This window comes from Ursus arctos, unplaced genomic scaffold, assembly GCF_023065955.2.
Source record: "Ursus arctos isolate Adak ecotype North America unplaced genomic scaffold, UrsArc2.0 scaffold_18, whole genome shotgun sequence".
NCBI classification, from domain to species: Eukaryota; Metazoa; Chordata; class Mammalia; order Carnivora; family Ursidae; genus Ursus; species Ursus arctos.
In genome coordinates this window covers 40,297,380-40,314,358 of record NW_026622852.1, presented here as the reverse complement: position 1 = coordinate 40,314,358, position 16,979 = coordinate 40,297,380, and the positions used below count along the sequence as shown (strand labels likewise).

Here is a 16,979-nt window from a genome sequence, read left to right as displayed (position 1 = left end):
TGGAGCCTACTTTAAAAAAAAAAAAAGGCAAAAAAATTTTTTAAAGATTAAGTATTTACAAAGGAAAATACTTACAAGGGAAAACTGAAGGGGCACAATATTTGCAACCTGAAAAGGCCAGAAAAGTTTAAAGTAGTTGTCAGTTTTGAGGAAAACCAAGAAGAAAGAAAATCCAAACTATTCCTGAAATTAAAATTAACTAAAAAGGTAAATAAACAATCCAAAACCAATCCTGCTAAGCAAGGGAAAGTCACTGAAGCAACTTTGGATAATTTTTTAGAGTTCAAATTAACTTTTTTTTTTTAAGATTTTATTTATTTGACAGAGAGAGACACAGCAAGAGAGGGAACACAAGCAGGGGGAGTGGGAGAGGGAGAAGCAGGCCTCCCGCTGAGCAGAGAGCCCAATGCAGGGCTCGATCCCAGGACCCTGGGATCATGACCTGAGCCGAAGCTTAACCGACTGAGCCACCCAGGTATCCCAAGATTTTTAATGTTTTTAAAAGTTTCTTAAATGTTTTAATGTCTTCTTCAAATTTTTAAAAGTTCTATGTCTTTTTTTTTTTTTTACTTCTTTTTTTTTTTTTTTAAGTAGGCTCCATACCCAGCACGAACCCAATGCAGGGCCCAAACCCAGGACCCTGAGACCAAGCCCTGAGATGAGATCAAGAGTCCAACGCTCAACCAACTGAGCCACCCAGGGGCCCCTAAAAGTTGTATTTCACATGAAGTTGCACAATTTATCTTTTGCAACATATATGATGTTACTTTTCTTTTAATACAAAAAAATAAAACAATTATTGACATCCTAGACAACATCACTTTGCTTTCTATACTATAGTGTGATAAAGTGTTTTGAAATACGTTTTGTCACTAGAGCCATTGGTATTACCAATATGGAATAGTCAAAAAGCTCTCCAACTGTTTAAGACTTTACAAAATACACTTGAATATTGCTGCATAATTTGTCTTTCTCCAGAAAAGCATATTAAACTTTGTTGACATTGGATACAAAATAAAATTCAAAAATTCGCATCTTGAGTACTTTTGGTTTCTTGACCTTTATTTGAATTTGAGACTAAGCTTTACCAAACAACAGAATTTACACTGTAACTAGCCAACCAGAGTCCTCATTATGGAATCTATGCAGTACATTTGTTACCTAGGAAACAGACCAGAGCACAGGCAGAGTGCAATTTCTGTATAGCAAAAGAATTCTCCAATCATGCTGATAAATAAAGTCCATAAATCAACTAATCAGAAGCAAAGTCAAGAAGTATCACATAAGAGTTAAGCTCTATGGAAACTTTTTTAAAGGAAAAAAAGTAACCTGTGGGGCTTCTTCGGGCAACTATGTAGATTTCTTAAGTAAATATTATGAGCAGGTTTCTTTACAAACACAAACTGTCAGAAAATAAACTGTTCAAAATAAATGGCTTCTCTCCAATCTTCAGCTTCCCTATTTTTGACAGTATTTAAGAGAAAAAGCTTCTTCAGAGCCAGCCTCGTACATCTGGTAGCAGAATATTAATCCAAGAATGAATTCTGCATTTTCTAAGAGCAGCGTGATTTTGTGCCGTTCTTAAACAATGCAGGACGATAAAGGCTGGAATGAGAGGTCACTGTCCATACCTCTCACAGTCAGACCTGCTTCCACACCAGGCTATAAAAAACTTCATGAAAAAGAAGGATTTGAAAGTCACAGATCTATTACAAAGAATAAAACTGTTACTTTTCAGCTTTCCATTGGTTATTACTAATGATAATACTAGTCCTTTGAGGGTTCCAGGTAACCTAAAGTGGCCATTTTGAGGTTTTCTTTAATAGTACCACACTGATAACTAAAAGCAGGAAAAGTCTACGGATTTTCAAGCCTATCAAATTTAACTGGACAGCTTAGTGTTGTTTAAAAAAAAGAAACTGGCAAATGTCAGTTTATATTTTTCAGTTATATTTAAAATCCAACTTTACAAATTCAAAATTTCTGGAAGTAACATTTGTCATATCAAAAGTATCAGAAAAAAAATTTCAATCATGAAGAGTGAAAAATAATTTATACACCTTCCTAAACACCAATAAACCAGAAGAGAAATCAGTTGAAAATATGTAAGTTTCTCTGGACTGCTTCTGATTACACGAAAATATTAGCGTTAATTATACAAAAACCAAAAAATTAATATCTACATATCAGAGCCAAAAATAAAAACAAAACAAAACAAAAAAAACTAGGTGTTATCTTTTAGCCAGCCCACGTGAAGACACTACACTGCCAATCTCAGAAAACTGTTAGGCATAACTACAAGTTGCCAAGCAATTCTCAACACAGGCCACACTCTTAATATTTAATTTACACAGTGACTCTTTGTTAAACCTTATCCCTCTGATTGACAGTCCTATAAATAAATACATAAACAATTCAAGTTGTTAGCTTATCTTTTTTTAAACTTCTAAGAACTGATAAAGAGTGTGTAATCTAATAGCTGAAACTCTGGGAGTGTTTTAGAACTCCATCCCACCATTCCTAATTAAGCCTGAACAAATTTCAATACCTATGCTCTCTGGGCCATCCTTATGGAAAAAGAAAGAGGAACCTTACTCAAGGGCCTACTAGCGCCATGCACTGAGCCCTATGCAGTCTAAATTCATTAAACTAATCTAGACAGGAAGTCAAACCAAGAATAAAATTTCATCAATTCAAAGGGACTGGTGAGATTAATGCTAGATGTAGCCTCTTCTAGGTTTTAAGTGTACAAAAATGTACACTCCAGATATTTACAAAATTAGTCATGCAATAGTAATAGTCTGTTAATGTAACTAGGGCAAGAATGTAGGCTAATTTTTTCTCCTAGAAAAAGATCACTCTTTTTGGCACACTAAAACTGTCTCCTCTTTATAATGACAAAAATCAGTTTGCCTAATTAAAACCGCATTAAAATTGTACATTGCTTTCTTACGAATTTCCACATCTTACTTGAAGATTTAAATAAACTGTTTTCCACCACAATGTTTTTCCTTTAAGTTCAGATGTTTAAGAAAGGCTCTGTTTTCTACATATATAGTTGTACATATAACTGAGTGCACCCAAAACTATTTTTTTAATCTCCTTGATAACCGTCAGATTTAAATTTGTCAATACGGATTCTCGCACAATAGGAAAAAAAAAAAAGTCTCCAGAAGTGAACACCAGATTGAGATTAATTCAAAGATATAAATGCATACCTCCATTAAAAAACTGAATCTGCAAAATTAAGTTTCTGGGTGCTTATTCAACTTCATTTATAATCTGAATATCCACAAATACATATCAACTCTTCATAAGAAACTCAGCCAGATAAATAAAATAATTCAGAAATATGACCTATGGTACTTTTCAAAAAACTATATCCACCATGTACAACCCAATTGTTGGCCTTTAGACAGAAAGAGAATACATGAAAACAGAATAAAAGAGGGAAAGCACAATCACAGGGAGAAAAATCAGTTCTAACATTCACGTCCTCCCCATATGCGGTGGAAGACCTCATATTTTAAACCAGCAAAAATAAAGGTTTTAGCCTAAACGAAAAGCTAGATGTTTATTGCACTTCAGTTTAACCTCCACCGTGGAAGCTGTCACTATCTGACTCGCTTGTTAACTGTTATAGTTAATAGGTAGAAGATTCTGTCATGCTAATCCTAAAGAGTCTGGGAAATAACAAAACTTTATCATCAAACTTTAAAATATGTATATACGTAAAAAAAAATCGTAAAAATCACAGTCGTGCTCATCTTTGATTTCCTTGTTAAGTCCCTACCTAACCTTAAAAAAAAGGAAGAAGAAAATCCACCTGAAACAGTCTGTGATTTTGGTTTGATTTGGTCAGCCCAGCCTCCTCGCACCCAGGGGAATACATTTGTCGATGTATTTGATAACAAACACAAATCACTGTGCGCAGCCTCCGATGGGGGAGGGCGGCGGAAGAGCCCTTCGGAGAAAGCCCTCCTCCGTTAGAAACAATAAATAAGGGACCGAAGCGATGCACGTTCCTCCACACACGCCCCACACGCACCTCAGCGTGCCTCTCGCGAGGGAAACAAGTCGGGCAAAGACCCGAACCACCTCTCTCCCTCTCTCCACAACCATCCCAAGACTTGGAAACTAAGAGGGCAGATCTTTTCTTTCTCCTTCCCGCCCTCCTTCCCACCTCCAAACAGACCCAAAAGCAGGAGCAGGCGAGTCAGAACCCACGCAGCGCGCCCGCGGCGGCGACAGGAGATGCTGGGCGGCGGGCCGGCCCCGCCGAGGCTGACCAGAGCCGCGGCTGCCCGCGCTCGCCCCGGGAGCCCGTTCGGCCGCCCGGGGTCTCAGCCCTCGCGCCCCCAAGCCCGTCGTCGGCGACGGCCAGCCGCCCGAGTCGCTGCCCTGACTCTCGGCCTTCCCACCCCGCCCCCCCCAGAGGAGACAAAAGAGGGTTCAGCCGGGTCACTGCTCGGCTGCCGAAGGGGAGGCAGCGCGGACCCCAGCGCGGCCGCCCCCCACACAAAGGGGCTCCCCGGCCCAGGTCGCAGCGTCGGCGCGCTCGTCCCCGCCCCCCGCGCGGGCTCTCACCCACCTGCAGGTGTCTGTGCGTCTGTCCATAGGAACGCGGGCGGCGGGGGGGCCTGCGGGAGCCGGGCAGCCCGGGCTGGACGGGGCGGGACCGAGGGGAAGGAGGGAAAGCGGCCGGAGGGCCCGGGAGCAAAGGCAAGAAGAGCGGAGAAGGCGCCGGGCGGACGGCCGACGGAGGCGCGGGGCGGGGGGCGGGGGCGCCAGCCTGGCTCTGCCGACCGGCGCGCGCCGCTCCGTGCGCCCCGGGCTCCGCGCGCCCGGCTCGGAGCGCGGCGGGCGGGGGGCGGGGCGTGGGCGGGGCGGGGCCGGCGAACGGGGCGGGGGCTCGGACCCCGGGCTCCAGCCGGCACCGGAAACGCGCCGTGGTCCGCTAGACCCACAGGAAGTGTGTAACGACACCTCCTACGAAGCGCTCCGAGCTCTTGGTCGTCGCTGCCCGGAGGAGGTGTGGACCCACCTTCCTAGCACACACCGGCGCGCACGAGCTCGGTCTCTGCGCCCAGACAGGTGTGCACCCCACGATCCCCGCGACGTTCTGAAGTGGGCAGCATTCCGTCCTGCCGCGCACCCGGCGCCTTCCCCACTCTTCTTGCCTTCCTCCCAGTCCCCGCTGCCCCCTTGGAACTCCGCAGAGCTTCACCTAAACGCAAGGACCGGACCTTACAAGAACCTGTTCCATTCGTCTGGTGTATAACACCTGTTTTAACGCACCGAGTGGAGTCACCTCTACACCCAAGCATATACTGGAACACCTCTTACACAACCCACAGTCCCCGCTGCCCAGTGGAAGTTCCCCATCCAACTACGACACTCGAATCCATCCCATGGCGGGGGGGGGGGGGGGCAGTTAATGACACCTAAAACATACTAGGACTAGGGAGGCATACAATAACACCATCTACACAGCTTGGTATCATAGAGGTAAGGCTGGCGCCCTCCACATTTATTATACCTAGCAAACACTTTTATAGTACTAACTCTGTGTGACTGGGGTTTACACTAAGTGCTTAGGGAGTATTTATTTAATCCTAAGAACTCTCTGCAGTGAGTGTTGTTAGCATCACCAGTTTATGGATGAGGAAACAGGCAAAGAGGAATTAAGACATCTGCCCAAGATCACAAAGCAGCGGGAAAAACCCGGATTATCCAAAGCGGTTTGGGGCCGGATTCCATACTCTTAACTCCCTTTCTACTTACAGCATTAAGTATCTCCAAAATAATAATAGTGGTAATAAATAACATTTAAAGCATATCTGACTGATTAGCCAAATGTGGTGCTTACATCCTGACCTCACCCCACTGTGACAAGGAAACCGCAGTCCCTCTTACCCTTGCGGTACATGAGGGGAGAGAGAAGAATATGAGGCAGAGAATGAGACCAACTTCTGAACAAAAAAGAAAGGATTCTTAACACCTTGCTCTGTCAACACTCTGCCTGGTCTAGGCTGAATTTAAAAAAAAATCTATGTAAACATTTTTGACAAAATAATGTTTGTCAAAAAAAAATTAATTGCCACATATTTCAAATATGTAATCCTGTGGAGAAATAGGAAACTTAAGCACAGCTGGTGGAAATGTAAATGGTGCAGTCACTATAGAAAACAGTACAGGGGTTCTTCAAAAAATAATATTATGATCCAGAAATCCCACCTCTGGGTATATATCTAGCAATTAAAGCAGGAACTTGAAGAGATATTTGCACATCCATGTTCACTGCAGCATATTCACAATGGCCAAGAGGTGAAACTGCCCAAATGTCCATAGATGGATGAGTGGATAGACAAAATATGGCATATACATACAATAGAATTTTATTTAGACTTAAAGAAATCTTATATTTCTTTATTAAAGCAAGAAATCCTGTCATATGCCACAACATAGATGAACCTTGAGGACATTCTGCTGAGTAAAGTAAACCAGTCACAAAAGGACTATTGGAATACTATTATATGATTCCACTTACATGAAATACCTAGAGTTGTCAAAATCATGGAAACAAAGTATTATGGTGGTTTCCAGGAACGGGAGGAGGGGGAACATGGGGAGCTGTTTCATGAGTATAGAATTCTAGTTTGGCACAATGAAAAAGTTGTAGAGATCTGTCACACAACAATGTGAATATAGTTAACACCTCTGACCTGTATACTTAAAGGTGGTTAAGAGGATAAATTTTATAGTGTGTTTTTTTTCCCACAAATAACTTTTTAAAAATGCAATCTCATTTAAAGGATATATCCATCATGATGAATTTCTTTAATGATGCAGGCTTCCAGCTATGATGGGGTACCTTGTTGAATAAACCACCTCTCCACTAAGAACTGGAATTGTAAAAGTTGTATTTAAAACAAACAAAACAACAAAGGTTGTTTAAGGCTATTCTAGAGCAACCAAGGCTTGAGAGTCCAAGAGCTCAGCAAGAAGGGAAATACATTGAAGTGAATCTTACATTCTCAACCACTTTTCTTTCTTAGGGCATTGTTGATTTGTGTCAAGGAATATAGAAACCGAACAGTGAGAAAATCCTAGAATTTTTGACAGTCTGATTGGGCTACAGATACAAAATTTGGAGGCCAAGTCTATCAGGACAGCTAGGACTTGAAAACCCAAGATCCCAGAGGAAAGGTAATCACAGCAAGAGAAGCCAATCGTTCTACATGCCATTTATCCTCAAAGCATTTGATAATTCCTAATCTGTACATGCAAGGGGCAAGAAGCCAGGAAACCAACTGCTAAGACAAAAAAACCCAAAAAACAAAAACTAAGCAGTAACACTTAGCTGTCTCATAGTGCTAGAAAGAATTAAACAGGAAGGAGGGGCCCTGGTACACAAAGGCTCTCAGTTGAGACTCTTGAAGAACTATACCCTGAGAGTAAAAGCAAATCAGAAATAGCACTAACAATGCCTAAAACACCCTGAACTATTTCACTGACCAGGAGGATCAAGATGATCTTTCCATGTTCCATCTGCCTGCAAGAAAAACAGCAAATCTTCTTTAAAGAGCCTTCATTTTTTAAAAAAGATTTTATTTACTTGAGAGAGAGGGAGAGTGAGAGTGAGAGAGAGCAAGAGTGAGAGTGAGAGAGAGAGCATGAGAGCAGGGCAAGGGGGAGGCAGACGGAGAGGAAGAAGCAGAGTCCCCGCTGATCAGGGAGCCTGATGCAGGACTGGATCAGGACCTTGAGATCATGACCTGAGCTGAAGGCAGATGCTCAACTGACTGAGCCACCCAGGCGCGCCTCACTGGTGAATTCTAACAAACATTTAAATGAAGAAACTATACCAGTTGTCTCTAGTCCCTTTCAGAAGACAGAAACAGAATATTCCCAATTCATTCTACGAAGCCAGCATTACCCTAATCCAAAACCAGACAAAGACATTACAAAAAAATTACAGACCAGTATCTCTCATAAACATCGATACAAAAATCCTCAACAAAATATTAGTAGATTGAATCCAACAACATATAAAAATAACTATATGCCACAACTGTCATAGCCTGTTCAGGCTGCCATAACCAAACAGAGATCTTCCTCAGCTTTCCATGGGGTTGTCCCAATAAACCCATTGTAAATTGAAAAGATCATAAGTTAAAAATACACTTAATACAATAACCTACCAAACACCCTAGCTTAGCCTGGCCTATGTTAAACACGCTCAGAACACTTACATTAGCCTACAGTTGGGCAAGATCATCTAACACAAAGCCTATTATATAATAGAGTGTTGAATATTTCATGTAGTTTATTGAATATTATACTGAAAGTGAAAAACAGAATGGTTATATGGGTACAAAATGGTTTTTAATTGTATCCGTTGTTTACCCTTATGGCCAAGTGGCTGACTGGGAGCTGTGGCTAACTGCCACTGACCAGCATCATGAGAGAGTATCATACCACTCATCACTAACCCAGGAAGTCATTAAAATTCAAATTTCAAAGTCTTTCTAGTGAATGTCTAGCACTTTCACACCATCATGACGTTGAAAAATTTTAAGTTGGACCATCATTAAATCAGGGACCCTCTGTACCAGAGACTGGGTAGCTATTTCCCATAGTTCTGGAGGCTAGGAAGTCCAAGACCAAGGCACACAGTCAGCATATGGTAAGAACTTGATTTCTGGTTCATAGATGGCACCTTCTCACTGTGTCCTCACATGGTAGAAGGGACCAGCTAGCTCTCTGGGGTCTATTAAGGGCACTAATCCCAATCACAAGGGCCCCACCCTCATGACCTAATCACCTCTTGAAGGGCCCACCTCCTACTACCATTGTCTTGGGGGTTAGGATTTCAACGTATGAAATGGGGGGGGCATGAACATTTATATAAAAACAACCATATGGGATTTATTTCAGGTATGCAAGGCTGGTTCAACATTTGAAAATAATAATCTACCACATCAACAGGCTGAAGAAGATCATATCAATAGATGCAGAAAAAGCATTTGACAGACTCTAACACATACTCATGACAAAATCTCTCAGTAAACTAGGAATAGAGGGAACTTCCTCAACTTGATGAGGAATATCTGCAAAAACCCTACAGCTAGAAACTTTCTCACTAAGATCATGAACAAGGCAAGGATGTCCTCTCATTAATGCTTTTCAACATCATACTGGAAGTCCCGGCTAATGCAATAACACCACAAAAGGAAATAAAAGGAAGGAAAAACTAAAACCATGTTCACAGATGACAGAATTGTCTCTGTAGAAAACCTGAAAAAATTGACCAAACCCCCAAAAAACAAAACAAAACAAAAACCCTCCTGGGAACTAATAATTATGGTAAGGTTGTAGGAAATAAAGTTAATATACAAAAGTCAATCACTTTCCAAATACCAGTAATGAAGAAGTGAAATTTGAAATTTAAAACACATAACCACTTATATTAGCACCCCTCAAAATAGTGAGGTATAACTCTAACAAAATCTAACAAGGTCCATATGAGGAAACCTACAAAACTCTTATGAAAGATATCATAGAACAACTTAATAAATGAAGAGATAGTTCATATTCATTGATAAGAAGACTCAATATTGTCAAGACATCAGTTTATCCCAAACTGATATATGGATTCAATGCAATGCCAATCAAAAATCCCAGCAAATTATTTTGTGGCTATCAACAAATTGACTCTAAATTTTTTTAAATTGAGAAATACTTGTACTTTTGTTTTCTTTTTATTTTTTATTTTAAGTAAGCTCTACATCCAATGTGGGGCTTGAACTCACAACCCCAAGATCAAGAGACACATGCTTCACCAACTGAGTCAGCCAGGTGACCCTGATTCTAAAGCTTCTATGAAGAGGTAAAAGACCCAGAATAGCCAACTCAGTATTGACGGAGAACAAAGTTGGAGGACTGACACTTCCTGACTCCCAAGACTATATAGCGGTAGTAACCAAGCAGTGTGGTATTGGTGAAGGAATAAACGAATAGATCAGTAGAACAGGATAAAGAACCCAGAAATAGACTCACATAAATACGGTCAACTGATCTTTGACAAAGGAGAGGACAGTCTTGTCAACAAATGGTGCTGGGGGGCGCCTGGCTGGCACCTGGGTGGCCCAGTCGTTAAGCATCTGCCTTCAGCTCAGGGCGTGATCCCAGCGTTCTAGCATCGAGCCCCACATCAGGCTTCTCCACTAGGAGCCTGCTTCTCCCTCTCCCACTCCCCCTGCTTGTGTTCCCTCTCTCGCTGGCTGTCTCTCTCTGTCAAATAAACAAATGAAATATTAAAAAAAAAAAAAAACACCAAACAAACAAAAAAATCCAAATGGTGCTGGGACTGGATATCCACATGCCAAAAAAAAAAAAAAAAAAAAAAAAAAAAAATCTAAAGACTTAACTCCTTTCACAAAAATTAACTCAAAATGGATCACAGATCTAAATGTAAAAATGCCAAAACTATAAAATTCCTAGAAAATGACAGGAGAAAACCTAGATGGCCTCGGGTATGGCAAGGACTTTCTAGATACGACACCAAAGGCACAATCTGTGAAAGAAATGATTGCTAAGCTGGACTTCATTAAAATGAAAAACTTCAGGGCGCCTGGCTGGCTTAGTCAGAAGAGTATGCAACTCTTGATCTCAGTCGGGGTTGTGAGTTCGAGCCCCACACTGGGTAGAGATGACTTAAAATAAACAAACTTGAAAAGATTAAAAAAAAAAAAAAAAGAAAGAAACTTCTGCTCTGGGAAGGGCAATGTCAAAAGAATAAGAAAACAAGTCCCAGACTGGGAGAAAATATTTGCTAAAGACATGATAAAGGATTGTTTTCCAAAATATACAAAGTACTCTTAAAATGCAACAGTAAGAAAACAACTTAACTTAAAACTGGAACAAAAACCTTAACAGACACCTTACTAAAGAAGATACAGAGGCAAGTAAACATATGAAAAGATGTTCAACATTGCAAACTAAAAGGAGATACCACTACACACCTGTTAGGATAGTCAAAATCCACAACACTGACAGTACCAGATACTGAAGAGGATGTGGAGTGAGAGGAACCCAAGTTCATTGCTGGGGGGAATGCAAAATGGTACAGCCACTTTGGAAGACAGTTTGACAGTTTCTTCTAAAACTAAACTTAATACCATATATTTTCCTTTGCACAATTTGCCACTTTAGAAACTCAGAGTTCTTTTCTTTTGTATTATTTCTCTAAAAATTTGTTGTTCTTTTGTTAAGATGTTAGATAAGCTCAAGTTCTAACCACCCCATGGAGGTACTCACGTCTGAATACTCCCAGGTATATTGGTAATGCACGTTAGTAAACTTCAATTTCTTCTTCTCTTGTTAAGCTCTCTTTTGTTAATCTAATTTACAGGACCCCAGCTGAAAACTTGATATAGAGAGGGAAAAATACTTTTTTCCTTCTACTTAAGAAGTTTATTTAAGAGGCACTACATAAGTGGATTTGTTGAAATACAGGATTACTAGCAACAAACTCTCTTAAAAATAATGTCTAACTTCACTCAATCACTAACAAGATCCATGGCCTTGATTTCCCTCCATACCAATTAATTTCATTAATAGGGCTCAACTGGCTGCTGGCCAAGGCACAAAATGACCAAAACTTCTGGGAAGTTCTACAACTTCAGTGCAGTTAATGGGCAAGATCCATGGAAAGGGAACATGTGAATTCATTAGGGTATCAGGGAGATGTTGCAAGAGAAGGCTTCAGGAATCTAGATGTGGCTACCTTTATTTCTGACAGGATACTGCAAATTGTTTGGTACTTCTTAGTAATAATGAGCTCAAAGGGGCTGATGACCTAATCCAATTCCCTCAATTCCAGACATGGAAACCAGGGCCCTGTGCAAATATTTTTTCCCCAATATCCCAAAGCCTCTTAGTAAGAAAGCTCATGTTTTAGTGACCAGAACCCAGAATTCCTGTCTCACAATATTTTTTTTTTATTTTCCCAAAGCTTTGAGACCATTTGGAGAATGCAAAGACAGACCCCTTTAATAAGCTTCAGTAGAAAACAAGCCTGCTGGCAAGACTTGACCAGGATCTTCACAGTCTGGCAGATGCAAAGGGAGTTGTGAGGCTGTCACCCCAAAGGCAATCCATCTGGGCTTCCCGGATGGAGCGGTAAGGTCTTCAGGTTCTATTCAAGGCTAATGTCCTGGGAGGTTTTTGTTGGATAGGGATTTTGTTAATTTTGGCCTTGGGCTAGTCTTTTCCCATTCTCTGATCCTGTTTCCTCATTTGTAAAATAGACATTAAATGCTTCTAATATTACGATTCTAGGAAATGCCAGAATTAAGCACAGTAATATTAGAGAATGGAAGATGAGAAGTAAAAGAATTACACTGAGCAAGTATTTTTAACTGATTAAAGTGAAGGGAAAGGACTTTTTTTTAAACCTTAGCTTTAAAAAAAAAAAAAAAAGGAAAACAAAGGGAGTTTGCAGGGGCTGCCAAGACAAAATACCACAGACTGGGTGGCTAAACCAACAGACATCTTCCAGTTCTGGAGAAGAGAAGTCTTGGTAGATGGGGTTTCTTCTGAGGCCTCTCTCCTTGCTTGAGATGATTGCCTTCCCGCGCTGGTCCTCACAGGGTCATTCCTTTGTGTGTACATGCCTGGTCGTTTATCTCCAAATTTCCTCTTCTTAGAAGGACCCCAGTCAGACTGGATTAGAGCCCCCCCTAAAAGCCTCACTGTAACTTAATCACTTCTTTCAAGGCCTTATCTCCAAATAAGGAAAGTCTGAGGTATGTGTGGAGACAGGGGTGTGCGTGTGCATGTTAGGATTTCAACAAATGAGTTTGGGAGGTTTACAATTCAGCGTTTAACAACCATCTACTCTGACGTTCTCTTTAAAACTCTGTGACCGAGTGCATCCTTCTGGGGAGAAATTGTTTTATTTTAAGATATTTTTACACATTTAACAAAAGGATAATACTGAATTACATTAGCGGAATTACATTAGTAATAGGTAACTTACACCTGGAAAGCTAGTTAGAATGAAAAACCATCTTTGTTTCGTTAGTCTTCACGAACAGTATTTATTAAGGCAGCATATGTGATTTCTGTGAAAATGCAGTGTAGAAGATCTTCCTTAAAACAGGTATATAAAAATCTAAAATATCATTAAAGTTTCATTAGCATACAATCCCAAACTGAAAAATTTAAAACAGATTAACCACCTTTTATATGGGAAGAAGTGTTGAAAAGAGCTAATTTTACTGCTTGAACCTGATTAGTTGCTCATCATACCTTTCCCACAGTGAATGAAATCTAGCTCTCAGACGGCAAAACTCACAAAATTCGATAGGCAGACTGTCTTAGAATTCCACTTAATGAAGCTTATGTTTGATTAGCTAGCTGTTTTAATTACAATTTCAAGTCTTATAGATACAGAAATTCTATTTTTTCCAGAACAAACCTGCATATCCTTATAATACAAAAGGGAAGAAAACAAACAGATTTTAACTGTTGATCTCTTTTACTTTTTGAGCTTAGTGATTGACATTATTTTTCCTTTTCCTTCACAGCCTGGCATTCATCTGATTCATTAGCTTCTCCAATCTGATTGCTAGGGTCATGTTTCCTTTAATCTTCAATTTTCCTGACATGAATGCCATTGTTGGTTTTAGTTTCCCTAAAATGAGAAAATGAGGGAAGGAAAAGCATCCATTAGTGCCCTTAGGGAGATACCACTTCAAGAACATGCATTATAAAAAGAATCTTCTTGAGTTCTATAAACCTCTGAAGCACACAGATTTCTATTCCATATTTTTTATCAGTATCTTGGGAATCCCAATTCCTAGACTTAGAAGTTAACAATATCTTATAATATGAGAGATAATGTAAAAACAATCAGCAAAAGATTATACCAAAAAGCTGAAGAGGCAGCATTTATATACTAGTTACAGTACATGAAAGGATACATAGCCCTCAGATGAATTGTAGTGAACAAATACTTAAATTTCCCATCTATTATAGTTCATTAAACTTTTAGCATTTCAGGTTCAGATCTGAAAAATCAAAAGGTATAAATGCGTATAATATTCTTAAGAAATTATTAAAAACATAGTGTACGGACAACAAAAGTATGTTAGCAGTATTTTAACCACAGAAATGCCAGGATGTAAGACGTGAGCATTACAACAGAACTGTAGTTATAACAACATAAAAGGAACAGAAGCTCCATGGGGAAGGACTTTATCTGCTACTCTTATTCCAGTGCTAGTACAGGGTCAGGCACACGGTGGAATTAATGAGGAAACCGAGGCTCACAGAGGACTCTGACTTACCCAATGTCACATGGCTTGTATATGACACATTACAATTCAAAGCCAGGTGTTTCTGATCTTTTTTTTTTTAAGATTTTATTTATTTATTTGAGAGAGAGGGAGAGAACATGCACACGTGAGCAGGGGACGGGGCAGAGGGTAAAGAAGAAGGAAAGAATCTCCAGCCGAGACTGTGCTGAGCATGGAGCCCAACCTGGGGCTCGATCCCATGATCCTGAGATCACGACCTGAGCTGAAATCAAGAGTGGGATGCTTAACCGACTGAGCCACCCAGGCGCCCCTCATTCTTATTTATAGTTTTCTGAGCCATATGATGCCAATTTATATAGAGATCATATCTCCAGCAGGTATAACATGTGTCTGGCGCATTAGTAAACTTCTACTGGGCCACACACAGATGGGCTCTTTGTAGAAAAAAAAATGTGTGGGTTAGTGTATTTATGTATGTTGAGATATTAAACACCTTTAAATTAATCACCTTTAATTAATGTAGGGGTTGTAACAAAGCATTATAGATTGCTTAGGGATAGAAAAGAATCAAGTCCAATCCTTTAATGAATGAACAGCTGAGCATTATTCCATGGAAATGTGATGTTAAAATACCTAAATTTACAAATAATAAACTAAGGGATAGTTTTGATTTACATAAAAAATACTGGAAAATCTTTGTTCTTTACAGGAACAGAACAGCTCCTCCAGAAACTTACAAACACTGACATCTGGGTGCCCTTTGGCTGAAAAACTGGCTCCCTGTTCTGTCACCCTACAGTGAAACCCACCAGTCCACAAGCCATGGTCACACATACACAGCTTCCACCAGCTTTATGGAGACCTGCCTATAAAGATGGATAGACATCAAATGGAGACAAAAAAACAAAAACAGATAAAAGCCACTTGGCGGGAACTGAAGAAAGCTACAACAAAGTAAACAAAAAATAAAAAATTCCACAGTTCACATCCCTATCGAAAAGATATAACAGCAATGTATCAAGAACAGAACGCCAGAGAAAGGAGGAAGAATAGAAGCACAGGAAAGAGGGAGCAACAGAGGAGATGACTTAAAGGGGTAGGGGAAGAGAATGAGAGGAAGAGAGAGAAGCAGTAGAAGAATGAAATGGGACCCAGTGACTGGAAAGAGGGCAGTAAGAGAGAGGAAACAGTGACCACAATGGTAACTCCTACAAATTAAAAATCTGAGAGATAATATTAAAATACAATAGGCAAGAGGCACTTGCAGATCTTCTGGTCACAGAATTCAATCTTCTCCATTGCTACCGTCCCCCTCCCACGACTACAAAAATCTCTCTCCATGTACCACTCCCCATAATACTCTTTACAAATAAAGTTTCTCCTTACTATTTAAAAAAGATAGTAGGTAAAATGAAGGTGAATCAATCTCCCCAAAGTAAAAAGGTTATATAAAGACATATGCAATAAGAGAAACAGATGGTTAAAGATCGAATCAAAGATCAAATGTCTTCTCCAGAAAGTGGGAACTGAGAGAACTACCAAAGAAATAACATATGATACATTCCCAAGGGGCCCATCAAGTACCCAGGAAAATGAAAAAAAAAAAAAAGAAAAAAAAAAGACCACACCACCTTGTATCATCATGAAATTTCAAGCCTCTACAGAGAAAGAGAGCATTCTGATTCCAAAGCTTTTGGAAAGAAAGGGGGGGGGTGGGTAGATACAAAAGATTAAGAAAAACAATAGTATAAAATTCTCAATGGTAATCTTAGAAGATGAAGCAATGGCTTCATGATTCTTTTCTTTCTTTCTTTCTTTCTTTTTTTTTTAAGATTCTATTTATTTGTTTATACTAGAGAGAGAGGGAGAGCATGTGAGCAGGGGAAGGGGCAGAAGGGGAGGCAGAGGGGAAGAAATTCCAGCAGATTCCACACTTAGTGTGGAGACCAATGTGGGGCTCAATCCCACAACCCTGAGATCATGACCTGAGCTGAAATCACGAGTCAGATGCTTAGCTGACTGAGCCACCCAGGCTCCCCTTGGCTTCACAATTCTTAAGAAAAATTAGCCTCGACCCAGAAAACTCTACCCAGCCAAACAATGTTGTTTGTAGAATACAAGTAGTTTTAGATACTCACAAAATACTACCTCTAATGTATCCTCTCTCATAAAGCTACTGGAGAATATGTGCCACCAAAAGAGGATGTAAACCAAGAAAGAACATGGAACATAGGAAATAAAGAGATTCAGTGCAGGAGACGGTTAAAAATTTCTAGGATCACAGCTGTGCAGCAGGCTTAAGAAGCATATCTATCTATTACAACAAGACAAAGGGCTCCAGGAAAAAATCAGACCTACAGGTAACCTGACATATTTGGCAGACTGGAAAATTGATCAGAAGGTTGTGGGAAGAGTATAGGAAGATTCTGCTTAGTTTCTTTATACCTATTTTAGTGGGGAAAAAAACAGGACAATTATTTATGTCTAGGAAAAAGAAAAGTTCTCTGAGAGGAAACATAATAGTATACTATTCGACTCAGCAGCAAACTACACCAGAATCACCATTATTTAAAACAGAGTATTGATTTTTTTTTTAAAGATTTTATTTATTTATTTGACAGAGAGAGACAGCGAGAGAGGGAACACAAGCAA

General features: G+C 40.1%; 2 protein-coding genes across 3 annotated transcripts in view; both read right to left on the bottom strand.

Annotated features, from left to right (window-relative positions):
* Window positions 1-4,766, bottom strand: part of KIAA1958 (KIAA1958 ortholog) — a 150,822-nt gene extending 146,056 nt beyond the window's left edge. The window contains exon 1 of the mRNA XM_026513760.4: window positions 4,592-4,766. The gene's annotated coding sequence lies outside the window, so the exon portion shown is untranslated. The remainder of the gene's footprint in view (window positions 1-4,591) is intronic.
* An 8,177-nt stretch (window positions 4,767-12,943) lies between these two features.
* HSDL2 (hydroxysteroid dehydrogenase like 2) overlaps window positions 12,944-16,979 on the bottom strand; it is a 74,147-nt gene continuing 70,111 nt past the window's right edge. For both annotated transcript variants that reach the window (XM_048223034.2, XM_026513757.4), the window contains one exon: window positions 12,944-13,702. In XM_048223034.2, the coding sequence (XP_048078991.1) occupies window positions 13,590-13,702 (113 nt within the window). In that variant the 3' untranslated portion in view covers window positions 12,944-13,589. The remainder of the gene's footprint in view (window positions 13,703-16,979) is intronic.